This window comes from Thunnus maccoyii, chromosome 3 (genome assembly GCF_910596095.1).
Source record: "Thunnus maccoyii chromosome 3, fThuMac1.1, whole genome shotgun sequence".
Classification (NCBI taxonomy): domain Eukaryota; kingdom Metazoa; phylum Chordata; class Actinopteri; order Scombriformes; family Scombridae; genus Thunnus; species Thunnus maccoyii.
The window spans coordinates 37,416,901-37,437,190 of record NC_056535.1 but is presented as its reverse complement, the minus strand read 5'-3'; the positions used below and the strand labels follow the sequence as shown (position 1 = coordinate 37,437,190).

At 41.4% G+C, this 20,290-nt stretch overlaps 1 protein-coding gene across 1 annotated transcript in view; it reads right to left on the bottom strand.

Moving 5' to 3' along the window:
• The window catches only part of LOC121894269 (potassium voltage-gated channel subfamily KQT member 2-like), a 31,214-nt gene that overhangs the window by 7,342 nt on the left and 3,582 nt on the right, over positions 1 to 20,290 (bottom strand). Inside the window, exons 5-14 of the mRNA XM_042406754.1 lie at positions 19,982 to 20,157; positions 14,691 to 14,816; positions 14,214 to 14,324; positions 14,025 to 14,120; positions 7,763 to 7,857; positions 7,622 to 7,690; positions 7,264 to 7,293; positions 6,811 to 6,890; positions 6,450 to 6,671; positions 1,535 to 1,582 (exon numbers count right to left, since the gene is read on the bottom strand). Coding sequence (XP_042262688.1) covers positions 1,535 to 1,582; positions 6,450 to 6,671; positions 6,811 to 6,890; positions 7,264 to 7,293; positions 7,622 to 7,690; positions 7,763 to 7,857; positions 14,025 to 14,120; positions 14,214 to 14,324; positions 14,691 to 14,816; positions 19,982 to 20,157 — 1,053 coding nt within the window. The remainder of the gene's footprint in view (positions 1 to 1,534; positions 1,583 to 6,449; positions 6,672 to 6,810; positions 6,891 to 7,263; positions 7,294 to 7,621; positions 7,691 to 7,762; positions 7,858 to 14,024; positions 14,121 to 14,213; positions 14,325 to 14,690; positions 14,817 to 19,981; positions 20,158 to 20,290) is intronic.

Sequence of the window (20,290 nt, the reverse complement as noted above, 5' to 3'; positions counted from 1 at the left end):
CAAAGGCAGCTTTGAATTGTGAATGAAACCCCAAGCCACTGCAGGTTTGAATGCACTAACAGTTAAAAGGGAGAGAGAGTGTCTCAATCAGCTGATTGGACCCAGCGTTTGTGTCTGCTCTAGTGGTAACATGGTAACATTTACTTGAATGAGAATATAGTGAACAGAAGGGGGTGTAAACCTGAACAAGGGAGTTCAGAGAGATGGGAGCCGTTTTAGTTAGCATAACTAAAGTGGAGAAAGGTGTGCTGGAGTCGGCGCAGAGCCACACCAGCTGCACCTCATCTCTCTTATCAAGCCTCTACAAATACTCAGCTCTGCCACTACCACCCTGCCAGATTGTAGCCTCTGCACACTATGTTTCAAGCCATTTTTCATGTATTTACCAGTTTTCATGTTGTTACATGCTGCCAATATCCTGACCCTCCCCCTGCAATTCCATCTGCTCTTTCTCCAGCCCCTTGTCTCGTCCCGTCAGCCCTGCTTCCTTGTCCTGGACTCCCGCTCTTCTCAACTTCAAACCTCAACCCCAGTTTCTCAGCTACCTGCCCAAGCTTCCCCAGGCCAGTATTCCCCTTCTGTAACCTTTTGAATAAATACCTTGTTCCTACCATATCCCTGTGTCTGCACTTGGGTTCACCTGCTCCACCCCATGTAACAGTACAATCTGGCCAAAGACATGAAGGCAACAGAAATTCAGCTGCTCAGCCTGCCAATTACCTGGGAGGCTTTTGACATACCAAGAGACATTCTTTTTGATACAGCACCAGGCTCCTCACTGCAAGCTGGAAGATGGATCCTGAGATGGCCCTTAGAGTGGCTTCCTCCAGGTGGAGAGTCACTTTTAACCCTGTTCCTCCCAGGCCCAACATTAAAGCTTCCTGTGTTTCCCCGGAGTCTCCCAATTCATCTTACATAAAACATTTAAAAGAATTGGTGACTTTTTAAAGAGTTATTGAATTAACTTTATATTGTCCCATTTAAAAATTCTGTACTAACTGCAAACTTCACAGTTTAAATATTGTGTAGAGTCGGAAAGCACTCTCCCTATCACTTAGGATTAAGACCTCAGAAACGATTCCTCCCATCAGTTATATATGTACATTTTGACAGAGAGGAGGCTTGTGGCAATATGTTGAGGTATGATATGTGCTTGGAGAGTTAAAACTATGGGAGTGAGACATGTTTAGAATTGTTTTCTTCGGTGCTTTAGCCTCTGCTTCATGATGTCAAACTAATGAGATTCATTCTGGACTCACATCGCTCCAAAAGTACAAAAGGCATCACAGCAATGAACAAACACAACTCTGAATACTGAAAGTTTGTTGGACGTTTTAAAGTGAGAACAGAGTCTGTAGGAAAACATACGTCCGAACATGTTACAACTGAGATGGATCATTCTGCCATAAAGGGTTACGACATTATAAATATCAATATTTAATACATATATACAATCAATATGCTAGAAAACACTGTGTGTGTGTGTAGGTGTGTGTATGTGTGTGTGTAGGTGTGTATGTGTGTGTGCGCTGACCTGGGGAGTTCTTCTGTCTGAACTCTTCATCCTGCATCTCTATCAGCACTGCAGCAGGAGAAAGAGAAGAGACAGATTCCACACATCATCATCATCATCACTATCATCTTCATCATCACTATCGTCATCATCATCACTATCATCATCATCACTATCGTCTTCATCATCATCATCACTATCATCTTCATCATCACTATCGTCATCATCATCACTATCATCATCATCACTATCATCTTCATCATCAATATCGTCATCATCATCACTATCATCATCATCACTATCGTCGTTATCATCATCATCACTATTATCTTCATCATCACTATCGTCATCATCATCACTATCATCATCATCACTATCGTCATCATCATCACTATTATCTTCATCATCACTATCGTCGTCATCATCATCATCACTATCATCTTCATCATCACTATCATCATCATCATCACTATCATCTTCATCATCACTATCATCATCATCATCAGTATCATCTTCATCATCACTATTGTCATAATTAACATCACTATCATTATCATCATCATTATCACTATCATCATCATCATCATCACTATCGTCGTCGTCATCACCATCATCTTCATCATCACTATCATCTTCATCACTATCGTTGCCGTTGTCATCATCATCATCACCATCATCTTCATCATCATCACTATCATCTTCATCATCATCACTATCATCATCAACACTATCATCATCATCACTATCATTGTTATCATCACTATCATCATCAGTATCATCTTCTTCATCATCAGTATCATCATCATCATCATCACTATCATCATCATCACTATCATCTTCAGCATCACTATCGTCATCATCACTATTGTCGTCGTCGTCATCATCATATTCATCATCACTATCATCTTCATCATCATCACTATCATCTTCATCATCATCATCACTATCATCATCATCAACCATGGTCAGGTCAGGGTAACCTGGTCGGGTTAGGGTAACCTGGTCAGGTCAGGGTAACCTGGTCAGGTTAGGGTAACCTGGTTGGGTCAGGGTAACCTGGTTGGGTCAGGGTAACCTGGTCAGGTTAGGGTAACCTGGTTGGGTCAGGGTAAACTGGTTGGGTCAGGGTAACCTGGTCGGGTTAGGGTAACCTGGTCGGGTTAGGGTAACCTGGTCGGGTTAGGGTAACCTGGTTGGGTTAGTGTAACCTGGTTGGGTCAGGGTAACCTGGTTGGGTCAGGGTAACCTGGTTGGGTTAGGGTAACCTGGTCAGGTTAGGGTAACCTGGTTGGGTCAGGGTAAACTGGTCGGGTTAGGGTAACCTGGTTGGGTTAGGGTAACCTGGTCAGGTTAGGGTAACCTGGTTGGGTCAGGGTAAACTGGTCGGGTTAGGGTAACCTGTTTGAGTTAGGGTAACCTGGTCGGGTTAGGGTAACCTGGTCAGGTTAGGGTAACCTGGTCGGGTTAGGGTAACCTGGTTGGGTTAGGGTAACCTGGTTGGGTTAGGGTAACCTGGTCAGGTTAGGGTAACCTGGTTGGGTCAGGGTAAACTGGTTGGGTTAGGGGAACCTGTTTTAGTTAGGGTAACCTGGTCAGGTTAGGGTAACCTGGTTGGGTTAGGGTAACCTGGTCAGGTTAGGGTAACCTACTTAGTAAAGTATAAGGGATCCTTCTCCTGGTCCCCTCCATCCCAAGATATCCAGCTGAACAACAGATTTGACATCCTGAATAAACAGGATTTTTCCTTTGCTTTCTGGTTACTTGCAGCCTGTGGAAAGTATCTAGAGCTCACAGTTTAAGGATGAAAAAGCGACAGCACAAGTTTGAGCCAAGTAACACACAGCCAAGGGTTATCCTGCCCTTGGAAGTGTAAAAGCATCTGTCCCCCCACCGTTTCCCCACAGAATCTGTGCACCTCAATGTGCCCCTCTGCTTCCTCAGGCCAAGCCCTGCTATTGCCACGCCCCCTACCCTCACTAATAATTGGCAACTCCATTGTGAGACATGTAAAGAAGAAAACAACTGAAACTCTCTCTTTCCCTGGGGCTAAAGTCTCGGACGTCATAGCAAAGATCACAAGTATCATGAATAACCACTCCTCTGCCAAAATGTAATTATTCATATCGGAGTAAATGATATCCGAGATTGCACAACTGAGTTGCTGAAACAAGATTTTAAAACAGTTTAGCAGGATTTTAAGTCACCGCACCTGGCTCCAGTCAACGTGCACAGTGCACAATCTTATATTTAATGATAATTTTAATCTTTTTTGGCCAGGATGGGCTTCATCCTGGGTGCAAATATTCTGGCGGAAAACATATTCTACATTGTATTTAACCATACCAACAAATGACTTACATCTGACCCCTCTAGTACTACCCCAAATGCCCCAGAACCAACAAAGAATCCGCTGACCCACCTCACCTCCCCTGCCTCACACAGCATTATAACCCCAAGCCTCTAAAAATATCAACACTAATTAGGCCCAGATCTGACAAGCTAAGGATCAACAGGGCTAATCCACACAATCTAAGACATACCAGACCAACCGGTCAGGAGTCTAATGTACAACTTGTTAAATGTGCCTTGTATAATGTAAGGTCACTATCAGGCAAAACCTTCATATTAAATGACTACATTACCTCCAAATGACTTAGATTGTTTATTTTTAACCGAAACCCTGCTTCGGCCTGGTGATTAAGTCAGCTGATTGAGGTGTGCCCCCCAAACTTTGAATCACTTAGCTCTCCTGGGGTCAGTGGTCGTGGAGGAGGTCTGGCTGTAGTCTTCAAAGATTAATGTAAGTGCAGCCCCATTGTCGTGGGTGATCTATCCAGTTTTGGGGCTCTAATGTTTTGTTCCAGTGGATTAAAGACAAACAAAAGGAACACAGTGGTACACTTTCTACCAATGGGAAACCTTTCTGCTACTTTAAAGCGGAATAACACTTATTTCTTAAAAAATTTGCAACCAGTTTTAGTTCATTTACTGTATGATATTTCAGATTTACTACAGATTAACCTTCAGAGTGAATCCCAACTCATACAAATTTAATTCAATTGAATTTTATGAATTCCTCTTCTTCCCTCTCTTGTTTCCATGAAAACTAGCAGCTTGATACTGGAACGCAGTAATCTCTTTTTTTCTGTTACATTAGTCCGGTAATGTTTGTTGTAACATGGCTGCAATTCTTGATTTAGGTGCAAGATTTAAAGGTCCAGTGTTTCCAGTTTTTCATACTTAAATCACAATGGGAAAGGAAAAAAAAGCAACAACAAAAACAACAAAAAAACAAACAGCAAGATATACCCACGAGTTCGAACATGAAAGTAATCAATCCAGGAGAAGGACCGCTGGTTCTGTGTATCCATTTTCTTTTATAAACACTTGAGCGGTCCAAGCTAGGATCCATTATACAATTTAGATCCCCTCCAAAGATCAGTTGGCATGTTTTTAAGTTTGGAGGGGAGTCTGTAAGCAAAGTCAATGTCATCCCGGTGGGGAGCATATACGTCCACTAACAAAACAGGTATGGGGAATAGAGAGCCCGTCACAATCATATATACATATATACAACATTTGTTGGAGCAAACTGTATTTTTTGCTGATCAATACTGCAACGCCCCACGCCCACATTTTCAAATGTGTCTCTTGGAGGAAAATAACACCAGCTCTTAGATTTTTTAGACGGGCAAACACTCTTGAGTGTTTTATTGGTCTGTTCCATGAGATAAATCTATCCAGTCATAGAATTTTTGCGCCTCGTCTGCAGCGTTGAAGGAATGAGTTTCCCCCTTATAATCCACCTTTAGCAGAGCAGGAAAGATCATGTGAAACCACTCCTGGAGGTGGGCCCGGAGTGCGGTGTGCCAAGACAGTGCGCCCGGCCCAGAGTTGGTGGAGTTGCCAAAAAACCTCAACAGGACTCTCACTGGATCAGTCCCTTCCTCAAGATCAGTAAAGAGACATTCATGGTCTTCTGTAGTTTCACATAGTTTATTGATAGAATCTGCTAACGGTGCCAGGGCATCATCAATCATACATTTGAGGTCATTTACCAACATGGTGCGCAACTTCTCCAGGTCTGCGGGGAGAGATGATGAGTCACTGGTAGTGTTAGCCATCTTGACATTAGCTGTTGTCTTTCCTGGTGGTGTGGTGGCTTATTCTTCTTTCTTTGTCCGCAATTTATGACATTTCTTCTCACACTTCAAGATGAAGCAGTGTAGGCAAAAATATCAATGTGTTTTTTAAGTTGAATTATGTAAAAGTAGCAAAACACAGGAGCCTCTCTTAAGCACATCTACTTCCCTCTCATGCCAACTGGAAGTCCGCTGTCATGATTTTTTTGTTTTTGTTCGGGTTTTTTTCTTTATGTGTGTGTTTTTTTTTAATTAATTAAAGATATACACTATATACATATGAAAAAATAAAAAAGCAGGCTGTCCCTGAGGCCCAGATAATGACTGTCTCTCTTCCTGACTGTGACCTGATCGGAGCTAAAGATCAGTGATTGTGATTGGTTCATCACCTTCATTCTGCAGGACAGACTCATACCAGCTAAAGATGCAGCAACATGTAAATACATGTGATGACATGACGCTCTCCATGGAAACGATGGTAATAACATGAAAACACTGTCAGCTCTTGTTATGAATTTATTTTCTCAACACAAGCTTTTCCCAGAATGCAACACTGTCTTAAAGGAACAGGCTCATTCAGAGATCACCTGTAATTAATACTGTCCAGTTCAGCCTTCACTTATTCAGACATAGTGAGAGGCTGTTCTGTATTTGTTCTGTAGTTGTTCTCAGGTATTTCTGTTGTTGTTTTATGTTTGTTCTGTGGCTGCTCTGTGATTATTGTGTAAAAGCTTCACCAGTATGTTTATCCTACAGACGGATTGTTATGATTGGCTGGGCTCAGCCCCTCTTACCTTCAGAATTTTGGCGGGAGGCAGCTCCTCTGATCCTGAAGGCCTGTCTGGTTCTGCTGCGTTCTCCGAAGCTCCAGCTCTTGGGAACCTTGCTGGGACTCTCTTCCAGACTGGGCTCCATGCTGGGGGAACGTCTCAGGGCCTGAACTCCCCCTGGGCCCCCAGGACCTCCAGGAACTCCAGGACCTCCAGGACCCACACCAGGACCACTAGTAGGAACCACTAGATGTAGGAAATATGATGAAAAGGTTGTCTTGGTTCCTGTTGGTCCAACAGTCTACAGGTTTTCACTCCAACACATTTACTGTGACCTGTGAACTGTCAAAAGACAATAGTTGAAGACATTTTTAAACAGACCCACCATGCTGAGGAGAACCTTTCCCTTTGGTCCCTGAACTCCGGGGAGATGAGAAGACCCTCTCCTTCAGACTGACCTTCTGACTGCAGGGACAAGAGTTCAACGGTAAGACATAGGCGTCAAAGGTCAAAGGTTAAGACGGAGGCAGCAGAGATCAAAGGTAGGATGTACAAAAGGTGTTGGAGGTCAAAGGTAAAACGTAGGTGTCAGAAGTCAGAGGTAAAATGTAGGTGACAGAGGTCAAAGGTAAGACAAGCATCAGAGGTCAAAAGTAAGATGTAGGTATTGTAAGTCAAAGGTAAGACATAGGTGACAGAGGTCAAAGGTAAGACGCAGGTGTCAGAAGTCAGAGGTAAAATGTAGGTGTCAGAGGTCAAAGGTAAGACGTAGGTGTTGGAAGTCAAAGGTAAGACGTAGGTGTCAGAGGTCATCAGAGGTGAGAAACTGAACACGGACCTGGGAGACGGTTCAGGCTGGACTTCCTTCCTGTAAACAGGCAGGCAGAGGGAGAGATGGGGGTAGGGACAGGATGTAATTATTGATCACGATTCTGACTATTAAATGTCAAACAACTTGACACAAATGTTCTTCATCTGGTTACAAACAAGAAAACTGCAGTAGTTTCAGTACCTGTAGTATTTGTTGTAGAAACTGCAGTATTTGTAGTCGTAGTTGTAGTAATTGTGGTAGTAGTTGTAGTACTAGTGGTTATTGTGGTAAATCTAGTATTTGTAGTAGTTATTGTGGTAAACGTAGTAGTAGTTGCAGTAATTGTGGTAATGTGTGTTCTCTACTTGTATGAAACATGTCAGACCTGAATGAGAGTCCAGACTTGTTCTTGAGGTTCCTCAGTAGATCCAGCTGGTTGAGAGGAGGAATCAGCCTGCAGAGACAGTCACACATGAACACACATCCTGATGAAAACACCTGACGATGGTCAGGTGGACAGTCTCACCTGTACATGGGGACAGACACCGTCGTCTCATAGTAATCCCAGGTAGAAGTCAGGTCAGTCCGGCTCAGATTTGTGGCGTAGACCCTCCACGCCGCCTACAGAGAAACAGAGGATGTTACTGGTGTTTCCATAAACAGATACAGATGCTGATGTGAGCTGGAGCAACACCTCAGTTCATGTGTTTGGTGTGAGAGTTCAGCTGTGACAGACGTTTACATGTGAGGACTTTAAATGTCCACATCAAGGACAAGTTTGAGTCCCTCATATGCCTTCATGTTCAGTCTGTTGTACATATTACTCATGAAGAAATCTGCCCCCAAAGTAATGAAGAGCTGGAGGACAAACCCACAGTCACTCTTCTGCAGTTTAGCAGTTTTCATCACTCACATCAGATGAAAATGTTCCAGAGGTTCAAAACATTTGTTTAATTTCTGAGAGTCACTGCAGCTGAGCAAGAAAACACTTCAGACAGACAGAGACAAGAATCTACTGAAGACAGTACCTGTATGAGTCCAGATGTTTTAACATCAGTACCTGTATGAGTCCAGATGTTTTAACATCAGTATCTGTATGAGTCCAGATGTTTTAACATCAGTACCTGTATGAGTCCAGATGTTTTAACATCAGTACCTGTATGAGTCCAGATGTTTTAACATCAGTACCTGTATGAGTCCAGATGTTTTAACATCAGTATCTGTATGCGTCTATATGTTTTAACATCAGTACCTGTATGAGTCCAGATGTTTTAACATCAGTACCTGTATGAGTCCAGATGTTTTAACATCAGTATCTGTATGAGTCCAGATGTTTTAACATCAGTACCTGTATGAGTCCAGATGTTTTAACATCAGTACCTGTATGCGTCTATATGTTTTAACATCAGTATCTGTATGCGTCTATATGTTTTAACATCAGTACCTGTATGAGTCCAGATGTTTTAACATCAGTACCTGTATGCGTCTATATGTTTTAACATCAGTATCTGTATGCGTCTATATGTTTTAACATCAGTACCTGTATGAGTCCAGATGTTTTAACATCAGTACCTGTATGCGTCTATATGTTTTAACATCAGTATCTGTATGAGTCCAGATGTTTTAACATCAGTACCTGTATGCGTCTATATGTTTTAACATCAGTACCTGTATGCGTCTATATGTTTTAACATCAGTATCTGTATGCGTCTATATGTTTTAACATCAGTACCTGTATGCGTCTATATGTTTTAACATCAGTACCTGTATGAGTCCAGATGTTTTAACATCAGTACCTGTATGCGTCTATATGTTTTAACATCAGTATCTGTATGAGTCCAGATGTTTTAACATCAGTACCTGTATGAGTCCAGATGTTTTAACATCAATACCTGTATGCGTCTATATGTTTTAACATCAGTACCTGTATGAGTCCAGATGTTTTAACATCAGTACCTGTATGCGTCTATATGTTTTAACATCAATACCTGTATGCGTCTATATGTTTTAACATCAGTATCTGTATGAGTCCAGATGTTTTAACATCAGTACCTGTATGCGTCTATATGTTTTAACATCAATACCTGTATGCGTCTATATGTTTTAACATCAGTACCTGTATGAGTCCAGATGTTTTAACATCAGTACCTGTATGCGTCTATATGTTTTAACATCAGTATCTGTATGCGTCTATATGTTTTAACATCAATACCTGTATGCGTCTATATGTTTTAAAATCAGTACCTGTATGAGTCCAGATGTTTTAACATCAGTACCTGTATGCGTCTATATGTTTTAACATCAGTACCTGTATGCGTCTATATGTTTTAACATCAGTATCTGTATGCGTCTATATGTTTTAACATCAGTATCTGTATGAGTCCAGATGTTTTAACATCAGTACCTGTATGCATCTATATGTTTTAACATCAATACCTGTATGCGTCTATATGTTTTAACATCAGTACCTGTATGAGTCCAGATGTTTTAACATCAGTACCTGTATGCGTCTATATGTTTTAACATCAGTACCTGTATGCGTCTATATGTTTTAACATCAGTACCTGTATGCGTCTATATGTTTTAACATCAGTATCTGTATGAGTCCAGATGTTTTAACATCAGTACCTGTATGAGTCCAGATGTTTTAACATCAGTACCTGTATGAGTCCAGATGTTTTAACATCAGTACCTGTATGAGTCCAGATGTTTTAACATCAGTATCTGTATGAGTCCAGATGTTTTAACATCAGTACCTGTATGAGTCCAGATGTTTTAACATCAGTACCTGTATGCGTCTATATGTTTTAACATCAGTATCTGTATGCGTCTATATGTTTTAACATCAGTACCTGTATGAGTCCAGATGTTTTAACATCAGTACCTGTATGCGTCTATATGTTTTAACATCAGTATCTGTATGCGTCTATATGTTTTAACATCAGTACCTGTATGAGTCCAGATGTTTTAACATCAGTACCTGTATGAGTCCAGATGTTTTAACATCAGTATCTGTATGAGTCCAGATGTTTTAACATCAGTACCTGTATGAGTCCAGATGTTTTAACATCAGTATCTGTATGCGTCTATATGTTTTAACATCAGTACCTGTATGCGTCTATATGTTTTAACATCAGTACCTGTATGCGTCTATATGTTTTAACATCAGTATCTGTATGCGTCTATATGTTTTAACATCAGTACCTGTATGCGTCTATATGTTTTAACATCAGTACCTGTATGCGTCTATATGTTTTAACATCAGTATCTGTATGCGTCTATATGTTTTAACATCAGTATCTGTATGAGTCCAGATGTTTTAACATCAGTACCTGTATGCATCTATATGTTTTAACATCAATACCTGTATGCGTCTATATGTTTTAACATCAGTACCTGTATGAGTCCAGATGTTTTAACATCAGTACCTGTATGCGTCTATATGTTTTAACATCAGTACCTGTATGCGTCTATATGTTTTAACATCAGTATCTGTATGCGTCTATATGTTTTAACATCAGTATCTGTATGAGTCCAGATGTTTTAACATCAGTACCTGTATGAGTCCAGATGTTTTAACATCAGTACCTGTATGAGTCCAGATGTTTTAACATCAGTATCTGTATGAGTCCAGATGTTTTAACATCAGTACCTGTATGCGTCTATATGTTTTAACATCAGTATCTGTATGCGTCTATATGTTTTAACATCAGTACCTGTATGAGTCCAGATGTTTTAACATCAGTACCTGTATGCGTCTATATGTTTTAACATCAGTATCTGTATGCGTCTATATGTTTTAACATCAGTACCTGTATGAGTCCAGATGTTTTAACATCAGTACCTGTATGAGTCCAGATGTTTTAACATCAGTATCTGTATGAGTCCAGATGTTTTAACATCAGTACCTGTATGAGTCCAGATGTTTTAACATCAGTATCTGTATGCGTCTATATGTTTTAACATCAGTACCTGTATGAGTCCAGATGTTTTAACATCAGTACCTGTATGCGTCTATATGTTTTAACATCAGTATCTGTATGAGTCCAGATGTTTTAACATCAGTACCTGTATGCGTCTATATGTTTTAACATCAGTACCTGTATGCGTCTATATGTTTTAACATCAGTACCTGTATGCGTCTATATGTTTTAACATCAGTACCTGTATGCGTCTATATGTTTTAACATCAGTATCTGTATGCGTCTATATGTTTTAACATCAGTACCTGTATGAGTCCAGATGTTTTAACATCAGTACCTGTATGCGTCTATATGTTTTAACATCAATACCTGTATGCATCTATATGTTTTAACATCAGTATCTGTATGAGTCCAGATGTTTTAACATCAGTACCTGTATGAGTCCAGATGTTTTAACATCAATACCTGTATGCGTCTATATGTTTTAACATCAGTACCTGTATGAGTCCAGATGTTTTAACATCAGTACCTGTATGCGTCTATATGTTTTAACATCAATACCTGTATGCGTCTATATGTTTTAACATCAGTATCTGTATGAGTCCAGATGTTTTAACATCAGTACCTGTATGCGTCTATATGTTTTAACATCAATACCTGTATGCGTCTATATGTTTTAACATCAGTACCTGTATGAGTCCAGATGTTTTAACATCAGTACCTGTATGCGTCTATATGTTTTAACATCAGTATCTGTATGCGTCTATATGTTTTAACATCAGTATCTGTATGCGTCTATATGTTTTAACATCAATACCTGTATGCGTCTATATGTTTTAACATCAGTACCTGTATGAGTCCAGATGTTTTAACATCAGTACCTGTATGCGTCTATATGTTTTAACATCAGTACCTGTATGCGTCTATATGTTTTAACATCAGTATCTGTATGCGTCTATATGTTTTAACATCAGTATCTGTATGAGTCCAGATGTTTTAACATCAGTACCTGTATGCGTCTATATGTTTTAACATCAGTATCTGTATGCGTCTATATGTTTTAACATCAGTATCTGTATGCGTCTATATGTTTTAACATCAGTACCTGTATGCGTCTATATGTTTTAACATCAGTATCTGTATGAGTCCAGATGTTTTAACATCAGTATCTGTATGCGTCTATATGTTTTAACATCAGTACCTGTATGAGTCCAGATGTTTTAACATCAGTACCTGTATGCGTCTATATGTTTTAACATCAATACCTGTATGCGTCTATATGTTTTAACATCAGTATCTGTATGCGTCTATATGTTTTAACATCAGTACCTGTATGCGTCTATATGTTTTAACATCAGTATCTGTATGCGTCTATATGTTTTAACATCAGTATCTGTATGAGTCCAGATGTTTTAACATCAGTACCTGTATGCGTCTATATGTTTAAACATCAGTATCTGTATGCGTCTATACGTTTTAACATCAGTATCTGTATGAGTCCAGATGTTTTAACATCAGTACCTGTATGCGTCTATACGTTTTAACAATAGTACCTGTATGAGTCCAGATGTTTTAACATCAGTATCTGTATGAGTCCAGATGTTTTAACATCAGTACCTGTATGCGTCTATACGTTTTAACAATAGTACCTGTATGAGTCCAGATGTTTTAACATCAGTACCTGTATGCGTCTATACGTTTTAACAATAGTACCTGTATGAGTCCAGATGTTTTAACATCAGTATCTGTATGAGTCCAGATGTTTTAACATCAGTATCTGTATGAGTCCAGATGTTTTAACATCAGTACCTGTATGCGTCTATACGTTTTAACAATAGTACCTGTATGAGTCCAGATGTTTTAACATCAGTACCTGTATGCGTCTATACGTTTTAACAATAGTACCTGTATGAGTCCAGATGTTTTAACATCAGTATCTGTATGAGTCCAGATGTTTTAACATCAGTATCTGTATGAGTCCAGATGTTTTAACATCAGTACCTGTATGAGTCCAGATGTTTTAACATCAGTACCTGTATGAGTCCAGATGTTTTAACATCAGTATCTGTATGCGTCTATATGTTTTAACATCAGTACCTGTATGAGTCCAGATGTTTTAACATCAGTACCTGTATGAGTCCAGATGTTTTAACATCAGTACCTGTATGCGTCTATATGTTTTAACATCAATACCTGTATGCGTCTATATGTTTTAACATCAGTATCTGTGTGCGTCTATATGTTTTAACATCAGTACCTGTATGAGTCCAGATGTTTTAACATCAGTATCTGTATGCGTCTATATGTTTAAACATCAGTATCTGTATGCGTCTATACGTTTTAACAATAGTACCTGTATGAGTCCAGATGTTTTAACATCAGTATCTGTATGAGTCCAGATGTTTTAACATCAGTACCTGTATACGTCTATACGTTTTAACAATAGTACCTGTATGAGTCCAGATGTTTTAACATCAGTACCTGTATGCGTCTATATGTTTTAACAATAGTACCTGTATGAGTCCAGATGTTTTAACATCAGTATCTGTATGAGTCCAGATGTTTTAACATCAGTATCTGTATGAGTCCAGATGTTTTAACATCAGTACCTGTATGAGTCCAGATGTTTTAACATCAGTACCTGTATGCGTCCAGATGTTTTAACATCAGTACCTGTATGCGTCTATACGTTTTAACAATAGTACCTGTATGAGTCCAGATGTTTTAACATCAGTATCTGTATGCGTCTATATGTTTTAACATCAGTACCTGTATGAATCCAGATGTTTAAACATCAGTACCTGTATGAGTCCAGATGTTTTAACATCAGTACCTGTTTGCGTCTATACGTTTTAACAATAGTACCTGTATGAGTCCAGCTGCTGGGTTGCGTCTCTTCTCAAAGTGTTTCTGTCTGTGCTGCTCCTGAACCTTCAGAGCAAAACCAGAGCCGAGGATCCCCTGAGAGACACACAGACAGAAAACAGATGAACAGGGATGAACCAGGTGGAGGCTCACCTGTCTCAGATAAACTCAAGTAACAGAGTGACTCACAGCCGGCAGAGCGAAGAATGAAACTCCAATCAGAGTGAAGGTTGCAGCCAGCAAGCGTCCATTCCAGGTGATGGGGAATTTATCTCCATACCCGATGGTTGTCAAGGTGATCTGACGGAGGCAGACAGAGGCCAATCAGATTGTTTGATCACTGAGGAGACGCTAACTAAAGTTCTACACCTGACCCAAACATTCACACTGTGAACTTCAAACCAGGAAATACACTTGACCCGAACATTCCACACTGTTTACCTGAGGAGGTCACAGTGACTGTGAGGACAGTATACTGTGCACGTACTAGTCTGTATTAGAGTACATTATTTTGTATTAGTAGATGTTAGTGTATTTTCAGTGTGTAATAGTGTATATTTAGCATAGCATGTATCACTGTATTTTCAGTGTCTATTAGTGTGTATTCATGTATTTTCAGTGTGTAATAGTGTGTATTAGTGTATTTTCAGTGTGTATTAGTCTCACCAGTCCCCACCACAAGGCATCGGCATACGTCTCAAACTGTTCGTTGTCTTCTTTTTCTGCCAAATAAACGAGGAAACTCGCCAGAATGAGACACAGAAAGCCAATATACCAGGCTGTGATCAACTCCTGCAGAGAGACAGACATTAAAGAATATCAGAGAGAGTCGTTATATATCAGAGACGTTAAATATCAGAAAGAGAGTAGTAATATATCAGACGTTAAATATCAGAGAGAGTAGTTATATATAAGAGCAACGTTATCAGAGAGACGTTACCTATCAGAGAGAGACTAGTTATATATCAGAGACATTAAATATCAGAGACGTTATCCCCAAGCACAGGAACCTTAGAAACAGCTGTAAAACCTGACATATATTTGGACTGTTTTTCTTCAACTGACCTTTCTGAATTAACCTCAACGATTTGTTCAGCTAAACCATCAACCTGTCTCTTAGACCCCATCCCAACTAGGCTGCTTAAGGAAGTCTTACCCTTAGTGAGCACTTCTTTACTAGATATGATCAATCTGTCTTTAGTAACAGGCTATGTACCACAGTCCTTTAAAGTAGCTGTAATTAAACCTCTTCTTAAGAAGCCTACTCTTGATTCAGGTGTTTTAGCCAATTATAGACCTATATCTAACCTTCCATTTCTCTCTAAGATCCTTGAGAAAGCAGTCTCTAATCAGTTATGTGACTTTCTACATAACAATAGTTTATTTGAGGATTTTCAGTCAGGATTTAGAGGCATCATAGCACAGAGACAGCACTGGTGAAAGTCACTAATGACCTCCTAACTGCATCAGACAAAGGCGTTTTTTATTTTTGCTGTTTACAACCCCTCGAGTGCTATTGCCAGTGATGCGCTCAGGGAGCTTCACAATAGAATCTGCTCACTCCAACAGGTGAGCTGTCCGTCAGTATGACTACAGCAGATGTGAGGAGGTCCCTGCAGAAAGTAAACCCCCACAAGGCTGCAGGCCCAGATAACATCACAGGCCAGATCCTTAGGGACTGCACACACCAGCTTTAAGAGGTGATGATGGACATCTTCAACACCTCACTCTCCCAGGCAACTGTACCAACATGCCTCAAGACTGCCACCATTATCCCTGTCCCAAAGAGCTCAACAGTGCCGTGCCTGAATGATAATCGCCTGATAGAACTTACCCAAGTAGTCATGAAGTGCTTTAAATGGCTGTTCATTGCTCACATAAAGGACACCACGGACATCACAGTGGGTCCCCATCAGTATGCATACAGAAAGAACCGCTCCACTGCTGACGCCATCTCATCTGTGATTCATCTGGTCCTCACTCACTTGGAGAGCAAGAGCTCTTATGTCAGACTGCTTTTCTTGGTCTTTAGCTCTGCCTTCAACACCGTAATCCCACAAACTCTGCTGAACAAACTGTCATTCCTTGGGCTGAGCTCATCCTTATGCCTTATATCCTTATGTACTTGACTTTTTAACAAACAGGCCCCAGTCTTTTAGGATCTACAACATCTCATCCTCTCCCATCATCCTTAACACTGCGTCCCCCCAGGGATGCATCCTGAGCCCCCTGCTGTACACCCTACTAACACATGACTGCTAAGCCAAGCATCCAGGCAATCATAATGTTAAGTTTGCAGATGACACAGCAGTGGTGGGACTCATCACTCACAATGATGAGTCAGAGTACAGGCAGGAGGTGGAACAACTGGAGGCTTGGTGCAGAGCAAACAACCTCTGTATCAACGTGAAGAAATCAAAGGAGATGATTGTGAACTTCAGGAAGGTTGGCAACACCCCCCTGTACATCGGAGGAGCAGCTGTTGAGGTGGGCTCCAGCTTCAAATACCTAGGGGTGCACATTGCTGATGACCTCACCTGGAGCAACACAGCCAGCATGGTAAAGAAGGCCCACCAATGCCTCTACTTCCTGAGGAAGCTGAAGCGAGCTGGTCTTGGCATCTGAGTCCTTACTTCCTTCTACAGGTGAGTGGTGGAGAGTGTCCTCACTTCCTGCATTACTGTGTGGTACAGCAACTGCTATGCCACAACACAGACAGAAAGGTACTGCAGCGAGTAGTGAAGTCTGCACAGAAGATCATTGACAGCCGTCTACCCACTATCTGTGACACTTACAACAGCAGGTGCAGGAATAAGGCTTCTTGCATCATGAATGACTCCATCGATCCTGTAAATGGACTGTTTGCCCTACTCCCCTCAGGCAGGAGGTTGTGCAGCATTGGGGCCAGAACCACCAGACTAAAGAGGAGGTTCTTTCCAGTTGCTGTGAGACTGATAAACTCTACATCATACTGCTGCACCTTATTGAGCGATGCTGCTTATTACCACTCTTAATATGGGCATGTGCAATCAAGGCCACTGGATAACTGTTCATCTCCCCTCACACTTATTCATATTTATATATTTATTGACTATTTATTATAATGGGTTTATCATGTGCCTCTTCTGATTTTATTGTTTTATTATTGATTTTATTGTTTTATTATTGCTTTATTCTAAACCGGGATCTGAGTACCTAATTTCGTTCCCTCTCATGTACCAACATGTTCTGGATTGGCAATAAACTGCCTTGAATCACTGAATCCTTGAATCCTTGACAGCTTTAATTACTTTTCAGATTCAAACTTTACATAAAATAACATAATCATGAGTTTATAAATTACAAAACATTATTAAATCAGCGGTTCCCAGACTTTTTGATTTGTGGCCACTTACAAAAGTGTGTATTTGTGTCTCTTTGTCATGTTTCAGTTGTCTTGGAGTTGTTTGCAGTTACACCAAAGAGACATTTCCCCTCACATGGTTTCAATAAATAACTGTTTAAGGTCGAAAGAGGTAAAATTCTCCAATATTTCACAAAGATTTAAGAAAAATGCTGAAAAAATCATCCAAATTAAATTTTAAGTAGCAGAACTATGTTTTTTCTACTTTGCTATAATCTCAGCACCCCTCCGATTTATCTCATGATCCTCACAAAGAAGTTCAAACTGGCTCTACCTCCAGCAGCTACAGCAGTAAAATGCTTGATGCTTAAAATACTTGAAGTACATTTAGCTGGCAATACTTCTGTACTTTTACTAAAGTAGTAATTTGAAGTATTTTTACAGTGTGGTATTTTACTTAAGTAAATGATCTGAGTACTTCCACCACAGTTTAAATGTTATATATTAACATATAGCAGAGAACCAGTCATTCAAAAATAGGCTACTTCATTACTAGTGATTACTATAGCTAAATATGTATAATAGCAATAGAAGTGACTATTCAGCTCTACTGTACACCATGTATGCAGTCCGTGTATGGATTAACACACGCTAACAACAATCCAGCACCTCTCTAACAGTTACAAGAAACAGAGTCAGACGCACTGCAGTGACATTACTGGTAGTTGTGGGTTGAGACTGAGAGTATGACCAGCTGGGTCTGGGGTCATACTTAGACTGGGTCTTAAGTGACTTGCAGAAATCATGTTATAGCCTATCTTTTTTTTTTTTTTTACTTTTTCTGGGTACAGGGTTCAGGGTTCAAGGTTTAAGGTTCAGGGTTCAGAGTTCAGGGTTCAGGGTTCAGGGTTCAGGGTGCAGGGTGCAGGGTTCAGGGTTCAGGGTTTAAGGTTCAGGGTTCAGAATTCAGGGTTCACAGGACAGGGTTCAGGGTACAGGGTACAGGGTTCACAGGACAGGGTTCAGGATACAGGGTTCAGGGTGCAGGGTTCAGGGTTCAAGGTACAGGGTTCAGGGTTCAGGGTACAGGGTACAGGGTTCAGGGTTCAGGGTTCAAGATACAGGGTTCAGGGTTCAGGGTCTAAGGTTCAGGGTTCAGAGTTCAGGGTTCACAGAACAGGGTTAAGGGTACAGGCTTCAGGGTAAAGGGTACAGGGTACAGGGTTCACAGGACAGGGTTCAGGGTACAGGGTTCAGGGTAAAAGGTAAAGGGTACAGGATACAGGGTTCAGGGTGCAGGGTTCAGGGTTCAAGGTACAGGGTTCAGGGTTCAGGGTACAGGGTACAGGGTTCAGGGTTCAGGGTTCAAGATACAGGGTTCAGGGTCTAAGGTTCAGGGTTCAGGGTACAGGGTTCAGGGTTCAGGGTTCAGGGTTCAAGATACAGGGTTCAGGGTTCAGGGTCTAAGGTTCAGGGTTCAGAGTTCAGGGTTCACAGAACAGGGTTAAGGGTACAGGCTTCAGGGTAAAGGGTACAGGGTACAGGGTTCACAGGACAGGGTTCAGGGTACAGGCTTCAGGGTAAAGGGTACAGGGTACAGGGTTCACAGGACAGGGTTCAGGGTACAGGGTTCAGGGTAAAAGGTAAAGGGTACAGGATACAGGGTTCAGGGTGCAGGGTTCAGGGTTCAAGGTACAGGGTTCAGGGTTCAGGGTACAGGGTACAGGGTTCAGGGTTCAGGGTTCAAGATACAGGGTTCAGGGTTCAGGGTCTAAGGTTCAGGGTTCAGAGTTCAGGGTTCACAGAACAGGGTTAAGGGTACAGGCTTCAGGGTAGAGGGTACAGGGTACAGGGTACAGGGTTCACAGGACAGGGTTCAGGGTACAGGGTTCAGGGTAAAAGGTAAAGGGTACAGGATACAGGGTTCCCGGTACAGTATTCAGGGTAAAGGGTACAAAATACAGGGTTCACAGAACAGGGTTCAGGGTAAAGGGTTCAGGGTACAGGCTTCAGGGTATAGGCTTCAGGGTAAAGGGTACAGGGTACAGGGGTCAAGGTACAGGGTTCAGGGTACAGGCTTCAGGATAAAGGGTTCAGGGTTCAGGGTACAGGGTACAGGGTTCACAGAACAGGGTTCAAGGTACAGGGTTCAGGGTAAAGGGTACAGGGTACAGGGTTCACAGGACAGGGTTCAGGGTAAAAGGTAAAGATTACAGGATACAGAGTTCAGGTTTCAGGGTACAGGGTTCACAGAACAGGGTTCAGGGTACAGGGTTCAGGGTTCAGGGTTCAAGATACAGGGTTCAGGGTTCAGAGTTCAGGGTTCAGGGTACAGGCTTCAGGGTAAAGGCTACAGGGTACAGGGTTCACAGGACAGAGTTCAGGGTACAGGGTACAGGGTTCAGGGTAAAAGGTAAAGGGTACAGGATACAGGGTTCCTGGTACAGTATTCAGGGTAAAGGGTACAAAATACAGGGTTCACAGAACAGGGTTCAGGGTAAAGGGTTCAGGGTACAGGGTTCAGGGTACAGGCTTCAGGGTAAAGGGTACAGGGCACAGGGTACAGGGTACAGGATTCACAGGACAGGGTTCAGGGTACAGGGTAGAGGGTTACCTTGCTGTGGGCATACACCACTGATCCCAGCAGCTTCCAGGTTCCTCCTCGTCGGTCCATCCGGATCATCCTCAGAATCTGAAGGAAACGAAGTGAGCGGATTGCTGATGTGGCGAAGACATTTCCTTGACTCCCCGCTGCCAACACTGATATGGACGCTATCAACACCATGATGTCTGCAAAGAGAAAGACAGACAGACAAGTGAACCGGGAAGCATTCAGACCATCAGTTCGGACCTCTTATTCATCTGAAGGGAGTCGGTGTGTCAGAGCTCCAGCTCTGATGGATGTCGTGTTTCTGATGTGTAA